The sequence below is a fragment of the Ochlerotatus camptorhynchus genome, unplaced genomic scaffold (assembly GCF_037179485.1).
Source record: "Ochlerotatus camptorhynchus isolate MF236.1 unplaced genomic scaffold, CSIRO-AGI_Acam_v1.1 ptg000070l, whole genome shotgun sequence".
NCBI classification, from domain to species: Eukaryota; Metazoa; Arthropoda; class Insecta; order Diptera; family Culicidae; genus Ochlerotatus; species Ochlerotatus camptorhynchus.
This window is the reverse complement of record NW_027040560.1, coordinates 1091753-1110868: the sequence shown is the minus strand read 5'-3', so window position 1 is coordinate 1110868 and position 19116 is coordinate 1091753. Positions and strand designations below refer to the sequence as shown.

At 41.3% G+C, this 19116-nt stretch overlaps 1 protein-coding gene across 1 annotated transcript; it reads right to left on the bottom strand.

Annotated features, from left to right (window-relative positions):
- Positions 1-9522: 9522 nt before the first annotated feature.
- osi (orsai) lies at positions 9523-10113 on the bottom strand. The gene is made up of 2 exons (XM_065216875.1): positions 10005-10113; positions 9523-9942 (listed from the first exon to the last, which is right to left on the bottom strand). The coding sequence occupies exons 1-2, from the start codon at positions 10044-10046 to the stop codon at positions 9736-9738; spliced, it is 249 nt and encodes an 82-aa protein (XP_065072947.1). The 5' UTR covers positions 10047-10113; the 3' UTR covers positions 9523-9735.
- Positions 10114-19116: the final 9003 nt, after the last annotated feature.

Below are 19116 nucleotides of genomic sequence, written 5' to 3'. Positions count from 1 at the left end.
TCACCGTGAGTGCCTCTGAGATCATCAAATAGTTCAAACACAGCTTTAGTCATTGCTGCTCCGAATCTGTCCTTTTCAGCTGGATCAATCAACACATCCTTGATCGAATTCCAAACTGCTCGACTACTTATGGAGAGCGAATACATATGCAAAAACAAAGAAATTTCTTTGTCTCTCCAGCTTTGTATAAGACTACTCTTTTCATCGCTCACTTCAGTATAGTTTCGCCGGTCAGATTGGAATAGCACAAACTTCTGGAATTCACTCTCGAGGGCTGACTCGTTGGAGCTCCATGATGGACTAGATGTCCCATCAGCGTTTGAAACGAAAATTACCTCACGAGCTAAATACTCCTTCGACAAATTCCAAACTTTGTGAATGAACTCGCTGTTGCTTCCTGCGGACAGCTCCCAGCGAGCAACATAGGTTCCTGATGACTGTCCTTTGAATTGTCGCTTGTACACTAACAGTGAACAGAAAAATAAGTCATCACGGCTGTTTGCTGCATTGCTCGCATCGGTGACGTTCAACAGATCTACGGGTAGCTGAGCCTCTACATTTTCCATCTCGTCCTCCAGTTCCTCCAAATCATAATCAACAAACGAGCCTGCAGCCGCTTCACTAGCGGGTTCGTTATCGCCTCCGTTTGAATCCTCGTTGATCATTGTCGTTGCTACAATCTTATTTGAATTATCATTATAAATTGATTTCATTTCTACTGAAAAAAACACTCACCAAACAAAAGTTCCTCGAAAACAACTTCCAGAATAAGCAGTAAACCAACAGTGAGACTTCTTCTTCTTCTTTCTCAAGCGAGCTATCTGTTTGACAGCTCTAGATTAGGGCCAGTGTCTAGACTATATGCCCTCCGAGAAGTTTAACGTCGGTAGAGACGGTGTTTCCTGTCTAGGATCATTTTATAGATCCAATTTGGCTATTCTGATGAATTTGACTACTTCCTTAAATAGTGATTCGTTGCGAGTTTTGAAAAGATCCGAAAGCGTTGCAAATCTATTGTCGAAGGAAAACTGCATTCGTAGCATGCCCAAACGAGGACAGTGAAGTATCAAGTGTTCCGATGTTTCCGGCTCTGCACAGATTTCGCAATCTGAGTCATCTAGTATTTTCATGCGAGTTAACCAGTATTTTGAGTAATCGTGGCCTACCATAAGTCGATTGATCAGTTTTATATCACTTCCTTTCATATCCACGTCTTTGAACCATGATGCAGTGTAAAATTCTGGTTGTGAGCTGAAGAAGTTCTTTCCTTTTTCTTCGGAATACGATTCAGGAAGGCATCTTTAAGCAGAATTTTGTTATGTAGCACATTATCCGAATTTACACCATTTTTAGCCAGCATATCGGCCGTCTCGTTTCCACTGATCGAAACGTGGCTTGGGATCCACTGTATTGATATGTTCCATCTTTGGCAGCAGGTGAGTATATCAGCCAAAATTCCTTCCTTTGTCTTTGATTCGAGAGCTGTGATCAACATGATGCATGCTGATTTTGAATCAGTGTATATTACGTAATTTTGAAGGTGCTCCTGTTCGATTATGCGAGTGGCTTGTTGGATAGCAATTAGCTCGGCAGATGTAACACTCGTTTCTCTTGAGAGCTTGAAACAATCTCTTCTTTTGATGTTCTCGACAAAAACACCTATTCCGCAAATCGTACCCTCTTTGGAGGCATCGGTGAATATCCTACCTTTTCCTTTATTGCGACCGTTCATTACGAAGAGCGCCAGCTGCTTAAGCTTCACAGGATCGTTGTTCTTCTTTGCTGTTTGTAAGTCCTCCAGATAAGGGTTGATTGATACTTCTGTATCAGCCGAGTTAGTTAACGGACTGATTGCTTCGAACAATTCCTTATTGGTCCAGTATACTCTCTCAAGATATGTGAACGTATCCCACTTTTCCACATCTTCAGGCAACGTAGTATTTTTAAGTTGCTTAGCAATCACATCTTCACTGGTGACATGCCGGGCAATTTCACGCATGGTAACATACTCATGACGAAATTCCAGCGGTTCCTGACCACTCAAAGCTGCTAGAGCGTTAAGTGGTGTTGTTTTCGTTGTTCCCGTGATTTTTCGTAAGCCTTGGTTGTTGATGACTGACATTATTCGTCGATTAGAAGGTTTTGCGTTGTTGAAAATCGAACATCCGTACTCCATTATGCTTCGACACAGTGCTATATATATCCTTGTCATCGTATCGGGGTGAGCACCACTTTTGGCACCACTTAAGATTTTTACCATGTTGAGCCGTTGTTGGATTTTTTCTCTTACTTCTCTTATGTGAGCTCCAAAGCTAAGGTAGCGATCGATGGTTATTCCTAGATATCGGTGATTCCTCACAGTCTCAATTTTAGTTCCGTTGATAGTGATGTTTAATTCCTTATCATTATTTTGGAAAAGCAAGGCTTTAGTCTTTACCGCATTCACAGTAAAGTTCAAACATTCTGCCTTTTCGGAGAACTCGTCTAAATATTCTTGAGCTACGGTGTTTAACAGTTCTAGATTTTTAGCTCTAACCAAGATTCCAAAGTCATCCGCATACTGAACGAGTATGACTCAATGCTTCTTGATATCATGTAGTTTCGCGGTGTATGCGTTGAAAAGCGTTGGAGACAATACATCTCCTTGCGGAAGTCCGTTGCTTATTGTTCTACTCAGAACCTTTTCGCGAATATGCAGTGAAACTTTTCTATTTTTTAAAAAGCATGAGGATTTCGTGTGACACTCCCATACCAGATAGAATTACCTCTAACGTGTCTGTTCTAACTGCGTTGAACGCGTTAGAGAGATCTATGCATATCAGACCTGTTACCATGTGGTTCCTTTTGCTTTCTTTTATCCAGTTTGTTACGAACGATATGCATGTAGGGGAAACGCTCCTATAGTTGCGGTACGTTAGAAGCGTTAGGTTCCTATAGTTGTGTATGGAGACTCAATACACAACTATAGGAACCTAACGCTTCTAACGTACCGCAACTATAGGAGCGTTTACCCTATTGGTTGAAAGCCCCTTTCTAAACCCGAATGAATTTTCAGGTAGGATAAGAGTATTTTGTAATTGCTCCAACACTGCTGTATTTGCCACTTTGGTCAGTGTAGGGACCAAGGAAATCGGTCTTTTTCCCGAGGGAGTGCTTTGGTCGCGTCCTGGTTTCGGGATGGCTACAACCTTAATATTTTTCAACGAGTCGTCCAAACAACCTCTTCGCCACATTTCGTTGATGTTTCTGATGATGGTCTCCGTTACATCGGGCTGTAGACTACGAATCATCTCGTAGGTCAAATTGTCTTCTCCTGGAGCAGATTTTTTCTTCTTACTGTCAAGAATCCTGTACCAGTTGTTTTTGTCCAAAAGCGTAGTTGTGCACACTAAACCTGTTGTATATCCTAACTGCGGGTCATTACATCCGAAGTGAGTGTCCAAAAAGAGTTGTGCAGATGCTTCATCATCGAAGATAATGTTATTTTCTTTTTTGTGCGTCCTTTTACCAGTCAAGCGTCCAACCTTTTGCCACAGCTCCTTTGATGAGACGAAAGGCCCAACCTCATTTGGTAGTTCTTCAAATTTATTCCTGATTTCTTCTCTTTTCTTCCTCTGGAAAAGCGCAGCCTTGCGTTTAAACTCTAGCAGGTTTTCCATACTGGCTATCCGGTTGAAATTTTTCCTGGCCTCGTTTTTCTCTTTCCATGCCGCATCTACATCGTCAGACCACCAAAACTTTGGTGATCTTCTATCCTTCTTCTTGTTTACCTTATAAATCCTTTTCACGCATTTTTGAAGCTCTTGAACAGATCGAACCTCAGCCGTATCCAACTTTGATATACACTCATTTATCGCCTTTTTATCGTAAAAATAGCCAGATTGAATATTTCGTGTTTACATCCAACATATTTTAACACATTTATGGTGACTGCCTATACCATAGTCCAATGTACTCCATCCCAATGAGTTTACTAAATCGGTTGAACATAATGAAATATCGATAGCAGACGAACGGTGATTCAGCTGCAGTGGAACGTACGTTGGGGATCCGTCATTTAGTATTAACAATCCACTCTGATTCACCTTTTCCATCACGATCTCACCTTTTTTGTCACATGTTCCATCACCCCATCGAAAATGGTGAGCGTTAAAGTCACCGCCAATGATAATTCTCCTCAAATTTCTCAGGCTCGTGAAGATAAAGTGCATATCGTTTTCGAATTCAGCCGCCGTAATGGACGGACTGACATAGACAGCTGTTACAACAATATCGAGATAGTTGACATGAATACTGACCGCTTGAGTCAGACGTGACATGCCTGTCAGCGGTATTCTAGTATAGCTCAAGTTGTTAGTTAACAAAATTCCTGCTCCTCCATATCCATCGTCCCTCGAATGAGGAATAAAATGAAAGCCGGACATATTGTATTTATTCGAATCCTCAAAGTTTTCCTGAGTCCATGTTTCAGAAAGTATAGCAATAGAATAATCCGATCCTGTCAGTAGTCTGTGGATTTCTGCTTTGTTTTTAAAAAACTTTGAACATTCGATTGTAGAATTTGAATTCTATTCGAAGCCATTTTATTTATTGTGTAAATGCTTGGTTAGTTAGATTTAATACCACTGTGTTAGCGAGATTGAAATGCTTTTTCGTGCACATATTGAACATGTTTTTCACGTCGTCTCGTTGGCCCAACATTCCAACGAAATCAGAATAAAAGCTCATCATAGCTGCTTGGTGCGTTCTGTTCGAAATTTTGTGAGCTTCTTGCATCATAGCTTCCCAGCGTTCTGTTTCTGTTACCTTCAAAGGATTTTGCAGTGCAGCTCCTGATACACTACCATTCTGTGTATTCTTGATTAACTCATTCCTCTGTTCCGTGTTTCTATTTGCATTGTTTGATGTCACCAGTCTGGGTTTCTTTCCTTGTTTTTCTTTCTCCTCCTTCCGAATTTGTACTGCAGCCTGAATAGCCTTTCTCTCCTGGTTCGTTTTGATCCACTGCTCTCGTAGGGGATCTTTCCAAGTGTAATTACCTTTCACCATCGTCGAAAAGTTTTCCTCAATGGTTGGAAACTCGTCCAGGTTCATAAGTGGTTCGTAAAGATTTTGGGTAGCAGTGGGGACCTGTTCTCTGGCCTCCGTGTAAGTCAGGTTTTTCTTGGTCATGAACTTTTTAATTTTCAGCTGGCGTTTCTGTTCGGGACATGTTGCATCCGTTGAGTCGTGATCCGAGCTACGGCAATGAACACATTTGCGTTGGTTTTGGCAATTTGTGAACTCTTCATTCTGTTCGTGGCTTTGACTGCATCTATCACATCGTCTGTTTCCCCTACAGTTGTCAGTACGATGTCCGTATCTTAGGCAGTTTCTGCAAATAATTGGCGTAAAGGCATTCACGCGGCTGACGCAGCAGAACATTTTTACCATTGTTGGTAACTCTTGCGCTCGGAATATGATGCACAGCCGGTTGATTGGAATCCTGTTTTGGCCATCCCATCGTGACATTCTGGTGACTTCCAAAATTGGAACCTTGCAGTGGATATCCGACTTGATTTCGTCAATATTTATGTCCGTTGGAACTCCCGGAATCACCTCGGTGATGGACACAAGGTGTCTGGGAACATATGCACGATAGATGGTACTTCCACTGTTGATTTCATCGACTAGAGAATTCGCTTTGGTGTAGCTGCTGATGAATACGATGATTTTGTGCAGTCCTACGTACTTCATGTCAGTAATGAATTGTTTGTAGACATCCATTCTGCGAAGTGCAGCCCCAAGTGAGAACTTGTTTATCTTTTGCCCTTCCTTTCTGTTCCGTAGCTCAAAATAGAAGCGATATGGTCCGGTATCCATGCTGGTGTAGGTGATATTTTGCTGTACTCTTCCTGATGTCGCAGATCCTGTTCCTGATGTTGTCGGTTCATCTCTTCCTGTCATGGCATTAGTTCCTGCTTCCTTCCGCTTGGGGTCTTCTGCTCCTTTCTCCCGATCAGGGGGATCTTTTTTCTCCATCATCACTCCGACTTTCACCTCTCTTCTTCTTTTTTACACTTTTTTTTTCCACACGTGTATATTCAAGGAGAATATAAAAATGGCGTCCTTCCGCCGATCAACAATTTGTTTCGCTTAGATTTCTACTGTTATTCACTTATTTCTTTCTTTTGCTACGATTAATTTTTTCTTCGATACACCTTTTTCTTTAAAACACCACGATTTCTACAATAAACCACCGAACAAGCACAATTTTTCAATTTGAAAACGCTCTCCGAAAAAGAACAACACCTTCACCTATGAAATTGAATCATCCAATGAAAGTGGGAAACGCTGCGCCCTTATGAACAGTGAGACTTCGAAAACAAAAATAAACATCTGGCAGTTCAGGCGGGAAATCCAACTACAGTAGGCATCAACTAGTTGGAACCATTTTTGTGATAACTTTTTCGCAACTATTTCGAACTGTTGTTTATATCACTATATTCCACTGTATTTATATTGGTCAAAAAGCAAAGAAAATGATATCGATATATATTAACAAACTATTGATTAAAGGTTTGAAAAATGAAGTGTGAGAATATTTTGGTGTGACAAAATTATTAAGGGAGCTTCTTCTTCTTAATTCTTTTCATTAGCCTCGGAATCTGATGTTCCGCAATTTAATTTAATTGCGGCTTCCACACCTGGGTCTCAAATTCGATCGTATTATCCAGTTAGCCATGTAGTTACCCAATTACAGCGTATTGAAAACATCCTTCAGGACTAAATAGTATGAGTACGACATCCGAAGCAGCTGTAAAATGTAAAATGCCAGCTTCTCATTCCTGTATTTAAAATTATATTCACTTACCCCTCCAAACTTGTCGATCCCGACGAGGAAAAACTTGATTGCCGTCGTCCCCGAGGCACGCTGCGAACGCTGTATCATCAAGCAATAGTATCGCTGTAGTTCTGCGGAATCTTCGTACCACGGTAGCTCGTAGATGGCTCGACCTACATTCGCCGCTTCAACGGTCAGCTCCGAACCCAGAAACGAATAAGCGTAGGTTTCGATCAACGACACAACGAACGGAATTGCCACATTGACAAGACTCATGTTGATATCCTGTAACGCAGGCCATTATTAGGTATCATCGTTCCAAACTGCATTAAGTGACCTTTCAACTTACAATTGAGACGTAGAACATGACCAAGCACCAGTACAGGAGACATGTAAGAAACTGCGTCGCCAAGGGAATGTTGATCATATTCTCCAGAAGATCTGTTATCCTGATTAAACCTCACTTACTTTTAGCTATACACGTTATTTCAAAACTACTCAAATTTGGGTAGAATCCACCCAGATCGGTCAAAACTTAACCTACCCAAAAATGGGTAAACTGTGTTGGGAGTGGCAAGTTGACAAATGAACAACGTCGAACGGATTGATATTAATGTTGTTGATTTGTTAACTTGTCACTCCCAACATAGTTTACCCATTTTTGGGTAGGTTCAGTTTTGACCAATCTGGGTGGATTCAACCCAAATTTGGGTAGTTTTGAAATAGCGTGTAGGTACACGGAATTGATTTGAAAAACTCACTCGAATGCTTTGCAGTGTAGCGCAACGATTTCCTTGATGTCGGCCGCCGTGGGCTTGGGTTTTTCCTGTTGAATATCTCTGGAATCGGTTAACTTTCCCACCTGCATCGCAACCAATCGATAGGCCAAAGAGCTGCATCTCAACCCACTGACGACCGCAGTTACCTTGATCGTAGACATATACGCCCCGGTGAAGTAGGCCAACAGCGAGCACGCCATGAAGATGTGGTAATGTGTAAAATTTGTACGGATTTGCAGGCCGTAGAATCTGTCCCGGAAAGCACAAGAGAATCAATGCTAGTCAACGACGGTTCTGTGATTTCAAACGGCTTACTCTTGTTCCATGGAAAGTTCAAACTGGATGGGTTGTGATGCGTTACCATTGGTGGTGCCGAAATAACGCAGATAACTAGTGATCATTGCCGGAATGCAGTAAAACAATGATCCGTTGATGACGTAGATCGCATAAAATTTGGCAAACTTGTTGAGTTTGGAATTTTGCTCACAGACCAGATTGTAGCATGCTTTGGAATGATCGTCGTGGGTAACTATGATTGATGGTTATTGGAGATAATTTCACTGACATTCATTGAACCTATTCACACGTTTACCTGTTCTAACGATTTCGCTCATGGTGGTAATCATTCGATTGAATGATGGCAAGTGCCAGACGAGCAATGCTGCCGAAAGGTAGATATTGATCTGAAACAGTAGTTCAGACAGTCCTTTTATAATTACGTCGAACTGGTCACTGCCCATTCCGAGTACGATTTTTGGAACTATTTTGATGAACGTTCCCCATCCGAAAGCAACGAAGAATCGATAGAGTTTTCCTTGTGGCCCTACGAGTCCTGTCCATTTCATAACCCAGAGTTGAAAGGACATGACCCGTAGTTCTGGAGGTAAGCTCTGATGGAGTGATAGATCCATGCTACTGAAGCTCCGTGGGTGAACTGGTGACAGTTTGCTGTTTTCCGATAAGATTTATCAGGACGAAATATTCGCGCATCCAGAATGATGTCATGCATTATGAATAATATGCAATGGCTATGGACATTCCTGGTACAAATGGTACTGTTAAAATATGCACGAATACATTGCTTATTCAAACTAAATAAAGGCCTCGTTGTTTCCAATGTACCATTTCAGTATTTTAGCGGAGTTTAGCTGTATTGATTTAGAAATTCGCACCGGTGTTTTGCCCATTAGCGTAGTTAGTAATGGCATCATATTACCAAGCCGGAGGTGGCGGTTTCGATTCCCGGTCCCGGTATTGCGAAAATGGTACAAGCATCGAAAGCTATCAATTAATAACTGTGGAGGTGCATTTAGAACACTAAGTAAGGAGTACGCAATAAGCTAATATGCGATCCGATAAGCAATAAGCTTGAAATGAGAAAAAGATGAAGAAGTACTAAAAACTGTGGATTCACGTATTAAACCTTTTTTTTTGTATTTACTTAATACTTCTATCACTCCAACCTCGTCTGAATCTTTTACAAAAATCGACTGGAAAATCAGGGAATCAATTGTTTGTCATTGAGTCGTGTAAAAGTATCAGGGAGTGTAATGAAAGCGTACGCATTTTCGAAGTTGCATTCGTTCACGTTGCGCTTTGTGACTAACCCTATTGATTTATCCCGGTTCTCTACATGGCCAACAAGAACAACTCAGCGACTGAATTCAATTGACTCAGAGCATTTTCTTTCCATACGAAATTTATTCATATTTGGAAATCCCTGCTCATTAGTTATGTCAGGTTTTTCCACATAAGAGTAAATTTCGTATGGAAAGAAAATGCTCCGAGTCAATTGAATTCAGTCGCTGAGTTGTTCTTGTTGGCCATGTAACTGAATTCCAGGGTTTTTTTTCCCAGTTAGCTGGCCACGATGCGTCTAATATTGACTCTATTAATTCTTTCTAAATAGTTTATTATTTCGCTAAATATACAAAATCATCTTCAGTCACACTTTTACAAAAGTTTACATCCTAACAAATTCTGTAAATAAAATAGGGGTATTCACTACATAACATACATGGAAGATTACGCATTTACGGAGGGCGTGTACGTTTAGGATCCGCTGTGTGAATACCCCTTAATATAAAAATTCACTCTCTTAAATTCGATGAGCTGCTTATCTGTCAACAACGATTAGTTGTCGTAGTATCTCTTCTTCATGGCGCGATACTTCTTCAAGCTATACAGCGCTTCGATCTCCTTCTGTACGTACTCGCCCAGACTGATGGCCTTCTCGATCTTCTGCGGGTCGGTTTCCGTGCTTTGCCGTTTGAATGCGTTGTAGCACTTTTTCCGGAACATTTCCGGCCCACCGGGATAGTCGCGGCCCAGGTACTGGAGCTGAAATGAGCATCACAGTCCGTGTGGTAAAAGTGATGGTAGAAAACAGTTTCTTGTCTTACCCGCTTGTAGAGGTCTAATACCTGTTTCCGAGTGCTGGACATGGCTATTTAGAGAACTGAGAACGCAACTTGGAACCTGCAAGAGTGATTATTGTTTGCGACCGTCGATTCACAACCCACGAAATGTAATAACGAACTGAGTTACGACATAAGCTACAGCTGATTCGGCAGTTTAACAACATTGCAGCCGAGGGGTGATTCATTTCTTTCATACTCAGATGTTGATGTTCGATTTTTGTTTTCGGGAGAAAGTCCCTAAGTGGAGTAAAGATCGTACAAATGTAAAAAGAATTTCACGACCCTCTAACATTTGAATGAGGAAATTTTACAAAACTTGTGTATATTCCCGTATTTATAACAGGTTTTACAACAGTCAAGTCCTCTTAGAGTCAAGTCAATGACAACGACCTGACACCGCTCTAGGCTATCGTCAATGTCATTGAGAGAGAGAGAGAGAGAGAGAAACAAAACGAATTGATAAGACAAACACACGGCCAATGTGATCATCCCAAATTTTATTTTAGATTACTCAATCGCAAATCAGCGATGAGTAAATTTGCCTCATGTTTTCCTGTGGAAAACCTAAAAAATCTGCCGGAAAATTGACGAAAATTTTACTATGTCTAGGCGAAGTACCAATAGACTGAGTGAATCCAATAAAAATCAGAATTATCGCTGAGTTCCTGTTCTTTTTGCGATTTATGAGTAAACTAAACTCAGATTTGGGTCGATCTCATTGGCCGTGCACCTTGAACATATTGGCACATATTTTCAATTTTGATCGGATATGGGCCAAATAAAATAAACCAACAATATCAACCAATAATTGTTGCAATTCTCTTTAATGCGATTTCCAAAAAAAAAATCAAACCCAGTTTTTTCGACACATCATTCTTTTGACGTAGAGAGATTTTTAGCGTATTGGCTGATGTATCTTTTAGGCCTTATCAACCGGTGGAAACTACCGATCTTAAATTGGCTTACTACTTGACTAGCCTATTGGTCCCAAAAACATCTATAAGCGTACCGCATTATAGTTGAAATTCTAGTACTACACTATGTTTCTTCTTCTTCTTATTTCCGTGCACAATCTCGTCATAGAGGTAACTCTAAGACTAGTAGGTCCCGAAGAAACGTGCTCAACTTTTTGGCTCAGCTCTGGTACTATCTTCGGTCCCAAGCTAATCGATTCACCCCTCAAAACATACGAAAATCCTCTATAATCCCTCATTTTATCTATAAAACTTTCGTAGCTAATGAAAACAAACATTGTGTAGTACTAGAATTTCGACTAGAATGGGATACGTTAGTCGATTTGCTTGGGACCAATAGGCTAGCCAAGTAGTGAGCCAATTTAAAATCGATAGTTTCGTATTGATTGTTGATCTAGCGCCAATCACCGACGGACATCGATTGCCATCCATTGATGGAACTCGAATGTGCGGGAAGGCTGCTTCCACACCTGCGTAGGATATCGCACCCATTCAAACACACATGGGCCGGGACCAACGGCTTTACTTCCCTTCCTTCAAATAATTGTTTTGAGTGTAACTTTTTTCCGAGGGGGGCGACACATTTAAATCTCAATTCTAGATGCTCCGAAAATTTCACACTAGCGAATGAATCTTCGAAAAAACTTCTATCATTTTTCTCATCTACTTCCATCGAGCATCATCTTTTGGCAGGAAATCGTCAGAATCGTCATCAATCTTCTTTCTATCTAGTCAGCGTGTGCGCAGCTAACCACAGCAAATCAAAAACTTTCCTGCATCGCGGATAGAGTCCCCTCGCTTTTTTCGTAGATTTTCAATATATTTAACATATTCTACAAAGTTGTTTGCCGTACAAAAATACATATTTTTGCTGAACATTGTAACAAGATATCTCTTAAAATTAAAATATGTATTCAAAAATTAGACATTTGCGGGAGTTTTTTAGTTATTAAAAAACACCTAAAAGATCGCGTGCTGCCACACGTTTTTATAACTTTTCGGCAGTAAAATAAGTAAAGATTCAGAATCCTTTCTAGAATTTTGCGCCAATCAGCAAAAGCATCTGCTCCCTTACCTTTGAAAGGAAATAAGATGAGTGCCTACCTTGTTTCATCGACCGAATAGCCTCAATCGAACTGAGACTATCCGAGAAGATGAAGTAATGGTCTATGGGCATATCGGAAATCATCCCCAATGCGAAGTTGATTGCTGCTAGCTCAGCAACATAAACGGAACAAGGTTCCTGAAGTTTCCGAAAGGCGGTTGAGTATTCATTGAAGACGCCGAAGCCAGTGGATCCATCAATGCGTGATCCATCAGTGAAAAATCTTCTATTGCAATTGACTTGTTGGTACTTTTCAGCAAAAATGCGGGGAATTGAGATAGGTCGAAGTTGATCTGGAACTCCTTGAATAGCCTGTTTCATGGAGAGATCATAGTCAATGGAGGAACTGTAGTTAGTAAAGCATACACGAGAGGGGTTATAGCAAGGAAGGCTAATATCCGATGACATATAATGAAGATAGATTCGCACGAATCTAGACTGGATGCTCAATTCGAGCATTTCTTCTAAGTTTTCAATCACAAGGTTGTTACTGACACTACATTTAATCAATATTCTTAATGAGATCTCCCAGAATCGGTTCTGCAGGGGTTTTACTCCCGCTAGAACCTCTAGGCTCATATGGTGTGTTGAATGCATACAGCCAAGGGCAATACGTAAACAACGATATTGAATGCGTTCCAATTTAATTAGGTGGGTTTTTCTTGCCGAGAGGAAGCAAAAAGAGCCATACTCAAGAACTGAAAGAATAGTCGTTTTATATAGTTTAATGAGGTCTTCCGGGTGAGCACCCCACCATGTCCCGGAAATTGATCGTAGAAAGTTGATCCTTTGTTGACACTTTTGTTTCAAATACGTAATGTGGGTACCCCAAGTGCATTTTGAATCAAACCAGACTCCAAGGTATTTGAAGGTTAAAGATTGGGTAATGTCTCTGCCCAAAAGATTTAGACGCAGTTGGGCTGGAAACCGCTTCCTTGTAAACACTACCAATTCAGTTTTTTGCGGTGAAAACTCGATCCCTAAATTTCTTGCCCAGAGAGACAGATTATTAGGGAATTTTGCAATGGTCTTTGCAAGATTTCTGCACGTGGACCTCTCGTGAAAACCACGGCATCGTCTGCAAGCTGTCTAAGCGTGCATAGATTATCTAAGCAGTTATCAATATCGTTGACATAGAAATTATAAAGCAAGGGACTTAAACATGAACCTTGGGGTAAGCCCAAGTAGCTAATTCTAGAAGTTGTCAGTTGACCTAGTTTGAAGGTCATTTGTTTTTCTGACAGCAAATTATACAAGAAATTATTCAAAATACCGGGTAATCCACTACTGTGCAAATTGTCTGACAGTATGTCTATGGAAACCAAATCAAATGCGCCCTTAATATCCAAAAAGACTGAAGCCAATTGCTCCTTGTGCGCAAAGGCCAGTTGAATACCAGATGAAAGCATCGCTAGACAATCGTTTGTTCCTTTACTCTTTCGGAAACCAAATTGCGTATTTGAAAGTAGATTGTTTGATTCAACCCAATGGTCAAGTCTTAATAGGATCATTTTTTCTAATAATTTCCTCAGGCATGATAACATAGAGATCGGACGGTAAGAATTGTGATCAGACGCTGGTTTCCCAGGCTTTTGAATAGCTATTACTTTAACCTGTCTCCATGCTGGTGGAACTATATTGAATTCCATAAATGAATTATATAGGTTAAGTAATCGTCTTTTAGCGATATCGGGGAGGTTTTTAGGAAGGTCGAATTTGATCACATCGCTTCCCGGAGCAGAGTTATTCGATGAAAGAAGTGCCATTGAAAATTCCAGTATTGTGAATGGTTCATCCAGAGAACCGTTACTTCGGACTGTATCCCGTAAAGTTGGTTGTGCTGGAACAGAATCTGGACAAACCTTTTTAGCGAAGTCAAAGTTTTTCCATCCATTGGGAGGAGAAGAAACCAAAATTGTAGGATGCTTGATTACCTCTCACCCCAGCAGGCCTGGGTTCAATCCCAGTCGGCGCCGCCGGGATGTTCTGAGGCATAACATCTCTGATCACGCCTTCCTTCGGATGGGAAGTAAAGCCGTTGGTCCCCGGTTCATGAGTTGATGGGTCGATAGGTAGGGTCCAGGTGTGGGAGCTGCCTTCCTGGCACGACGGTAGCATTGGTGCTCAGCACGGAAAACAAGATCGACGGAAAAAAAACAAACCAAAGGAAAAAAAAAAAACTTTATTGAAGACGTTAAGACTCTATCTGAATCAGATAAACAAATATTTTTTTGATCTCACTTTTAAGTGGATTAATCACTAAATCGTCTACATCAAAAGAAGCGGATTAACATATGCAAAACATCTTTGATTAAACTATACTCCTAAAATCAATGTTGGAGAAGCTATTAAAAAAGCGCACGAAAACGGCAAAAAGCAACACTGTGCGTTTTCTAGGTTCCGGTGTACTAGAGAACATTCCTCTCCAGCCGCAATAAAAGAGATCCAACCATGATTGCCCCATCAATGGGATGAAATCCTTTTCACAACGTAACACCACCAATAATAGGTTCATTTCCAGACCGTTCAGCAGCGCTACCACCAACCGGTGAACACTCGTGTTTATTTCAGTTACCATGGAGACGTAATTTGTGATTAGCCCCGGTCCCTTTCAAATTGTATCATTATTTATGAACGGCCTTATATTTGAAATGACGTTTCACATTCATCTAGTGATGTCCGATTTTCATTCGAATAATCGTTTAATCGATTAACGAACCGAAAAGTAAACTATTTATAATCGGTTAGATCATGCCGATATAAGCATTAACATCTCCACAGGATCATCACCGATCGTTTCAAATATGTGCTGCACTCTCATTGGTGGAAAAATAGCAGCACAGCGAACAAAAAATAATCGATTAGTTGTTAATCGAGTAATTAAAAAATGGGACATCTCTGATTTTGGTGTGATTGTTTTGATAAAAATGAGCGCAAAATTTCATCTCTTCCGAGGGGGCAGCAAAACCACAAAATTACCTTGAATACGGGGGGTTCTCATTGGATGAAAGGGACCGTGAAAGAAGACACTAAAATAGAAAGTTTTTCTTCCGACAGTTTCATCTTAGTATTCATCTTTGCTACCACCCTGATCTTGCCTAAGACATCTAACTTGTTTCCGTCAATTACAAAAAGTCTCTTTTTACACGGCTCAATTGGGCAGTTTCTAAAATTTCGCTGATAAAACTCCTCTGATATAACGCTTTCAGCGGAGCCGCAATCCACCTCCATTGAAATTTTGCGATGTTCAACTACCACTTCAGCGTAACAACACAGTTCGAAAAAGTAGTGTAAATTTCTGTTCAATATGATGCACATAAAGGGAGCGTCACATATCATATACGTTTACATTGTATATCATGTAAAGTTCTGACACATTTCATGCAATGTAGCAAATATTGTATACAAAAGCCCATCTTTGTAAACAACATTGTATGCAAGTTGCTCGGTTGCGTGAAATGAAATACAAGTCTACGTGAATGAATGTTGTGTATGTGTGTGTGAGTACAATCCATCGCCCTCTGTACCGGCAGAGTTTTTATGGAAGAAACTTATCTTCATTTTTTGTATGTCGAATGTGCAAATATTTTTAGCCCTGGAGATGGAAGGTGACAGCTCTATCGTACATCAAACGACCCATTTCAAGAATGCCTGTTTCTGCACGTACATTCTGAGGTCATTTTCTGATACAATAAGCCCCGCAAAAATACACAAATGTATTCTCACTTCCAGAATAAAAAAAAAACTTTTTATTCTGGCACGTATTTAGTTATAAAATGATTGGGATATATGTGTAGAATAAAATAAAAAGCAAGTGTACTTATCTGGTTGTTCCAATGTGATGAGTGAGTCTCCATCGTACCTTGATGTTCACGTCTCCTTTCCCGTTTCCTTGTTTCTTGTGCTACGTTGTATGTAAATTTGTTTTATGCATCTAAATTACCTTTGTTGTGATACATCCTTCAACGAAAACAAATTTTATTGTATTCCCCTGCTTTTCTGGGAGGACATTCGCGTCCCATGTCACTGGTCATCTTTAGGTCACCCAGCACTTGGAATGTGCACTCCGTCGGTGTTATATGCAAATTGCAAAAGAAAGAAAGAAAGAAATAGATACAACCGGGATTAGTTTCAAGAAGTGATTATTTTCATCGGATTCCCCAACTAACCATATTATCGCAAAGTGAGTATATACAAAGCTTTATTGCGACTATATGGTTACTTGGGTACCCATAGGCCATCAGAATGGTTCATCGGTTGCAAATTGAGGCATTTTTTTTTTAAATTATGCGTTATGTTTCTCAATGTTTTGACTGTATCCTATTTTAGTTCAAATTATACCTTCACTACCCAAACAGCATTGTACACCTTATGAAAGTTTCAAAACCTTCTTTAAGTTTAAATACTGGTGTAAACAACTCTTACAAAGTCAAAGTTGCTGCTTGGGTATTGCAACTACGGGTAATCATTGAAAGTACTTGCATTTTGCTCAGGCACTTTTGAGCAAACTGTAACCACCTTCTCATACTCGAAATGTGCCTCGACCAATCTGGCACAACGATGCCCTATACGCTCTCTGACCAAAGCGCAGGGAAGTCTACGTGAATGAATGTTTACATCAAAATTCAAAATTTTTATCTGTGAAGGTTCATTGACTCTTTTTCTAGACGAAATCATCATGCATGGGGAGTTCTCATCATCCGAATCCGCACTCATCTCTTCCTTCAATCTTTTGAAAAGACCAGATGTGTGCGTAGCAACTTCAGTATTTGGAGAGTCATTAAATTTAACCTCTAAACGGGTTTTACTAGGGCTCCTCCTCTTAAGACGGAAGCAAAATTTCTTGGTGTGCCCTTTTTTGTTGCAAAAAGAGCAAACGAATTTTTTACCGGAGTTTCTATCTCGACTTCTACTTCTGGGGGAAAAAGATCGGTTGTAGTTTCTGCTCCTACTCCTACTGTTATTTCGGTAACTCCTTCTATCCGGTGAACGCACCTCCCGTCGACGCAGTTTGGCAATGAACTGTGTTCTATCAGAAGATAACTCCTGATTTACAATAAGCTTTTCAGCCCTTTCTGAAGATAATTTTTCTTCATCAAAAAGTTTCTTTTGTAGTTGGCGACCGCCAATTACCAAAGCATCGCGAATGGCTCGCTCCTTAAAAGCACCTAAATCACAACGTTCAGCAAGCTGCTTGATAGGGGGTGGTGTTGCGATCATCATCAAGAAAGGAATCAAGTTCTGCACGCTGCCGCATATCCGCACTTCTATCATCGAGGCCCTTAGTGTGGAGGTGGAATCAACAACCGGAAACGTCCGGTTCATCGCCGTATACTGCCCTCGTCAGTGTGCTGCCAGTAATGGATTAGGCATCCAATTTAAAAATGACCTGACCACTAGCCTGACCACCATCACTCGCACGAGCTCACGATTCGTCATTGGGGGCGATTTAAATGGCCGCCACGAAGCATGGCGGAACTATCAGCGGAATCAGAACGGACGTCTGCTCTTCGACCACTCGCAGCATGGGCTGTATACAGTGAAATTCCCTGATGAACCGACATTCATCTCTCCGGCGGGAAACCCTTCCACGTTGGACTTTTTTCTATCGAACATTGGACTATCCAAACCGATGACGATCAACGATCTCAGTTCCGACCATCAACCGGTGGTGGCTGAAGTCGGCTTCCACGTGGCACCTGCTCAAAGCCTGCGCAAAGACTACCATCATGTCAACTGGGTGCAGTTTGGGCATGTGGTCGACATAAACATCGATGAAAATCCGCCGCTTGACACCGTAGAGGACATCGACCGGGCACTGGAAGGGCTCCACCAGGCCATATCCGTGGCTGACGAGACGTGTGTTCGACAAGTTCCTGTGAGGGGTAAGTTTGTTGCCATTGATTCCCACACCCAATTACTGATTCTCTTGAGAAATGTGCGTAGGCCCCAGTTTCAGAGGACTGGAGATCTAGCGAGGAAACGTGAAATGGCCGATCTGAACAGGCAGATTGCTTCCAGAATGGACTCACTCCGAAATGAAAGTTTCGGGCGTGTTGTCCAGAATCTGGATGACCGCTCCCGTCCATTCTGGAAGGTAGCCAAGGTGCTTAAAACTCATCCCAAACCCGTTCCACCTCTCAGAGTAGGAAATGATGACAATCGGCTCATAACCCCACAAGAGAAAGCAAATGCAATTGGCAATCATATTGCTGCATCGCATTTGCTTGGCTCAACTATCCAAAGTCCGCTCGAAAACCAGGTGACGCAATGCGTCCAAAATGTAGATTACTCCCCTTGTGCCGTGCCTCCGGAGGATAGAATTACGGTAGAACAGATTTGCTCAGCGCTGAAATATTCAAAGAATATGGAGGCCCCCGGTTTTGACGGCGTATTTAACCTAATCATAAAAAGGCTTAGCATGAAAGTCTATGCAGTTTTAACTGCCATCTTCAACAGATGCTTGGAGCTGCACTACTTTCCAAGCATCTGGAAGATAGCAAAAATAATACCGATCCGCAAACCCGGTAAAGATCCAGCATTGCCATCAAGCTACAGACCGATCAGCCTCCTCTCAGCGCTGAGCAAATTGTTCGAGAAACTCATTCTCAATAGATTGCTCAAGTTTGTGGAGGAAAACAATATTCTCCTACCGGAACAGTTTGGGTTCAGGAAGGGGCACTCCACCACCCATCAGCTAGTACGGGTGATGAACAACATTCGAAGTAACAAGGCTGTATCCAAGTCCACAGCCATGGCCTTGCTAGACGTCGAAAAGGCGTTTGACAATGTCTGGCATGACGGACTTATATACAAGCTTTGTAACTACAATTTACCGTTGCATTTGGTCAAAATTACCCGTAACTACCTTCAGCAAAGGTCGTTCAATGTATCGTTGAATGGTTGTCTCTCCGACAAATTTTCCATCCCGGCAGGCATTCCACAAGGCAGTTTGTTGGGCCCCTTGCTCTACAGCTTGTATACTTCTGACATTCCTCCCCTCGGAGACGGTTGC

What these genes read in the sequence shown, in the direction of transcription:
- osi (XM_065216875.1), bottom strand. Translation starts at nt 10,046, where the DNA reads ATGTCCAGCACTCGGAAACAGGTATTAGACCTCTACAAGCGG. An exon ending in TATTAGACCTCTACAAGCGG is followed by an intron (nt 9,943 to 10,004) that starts GTAAGACAAGAA and finishes TGCTCATTTCAG; the next exon opens with CTCCAGTACCTGGGCCGCGA.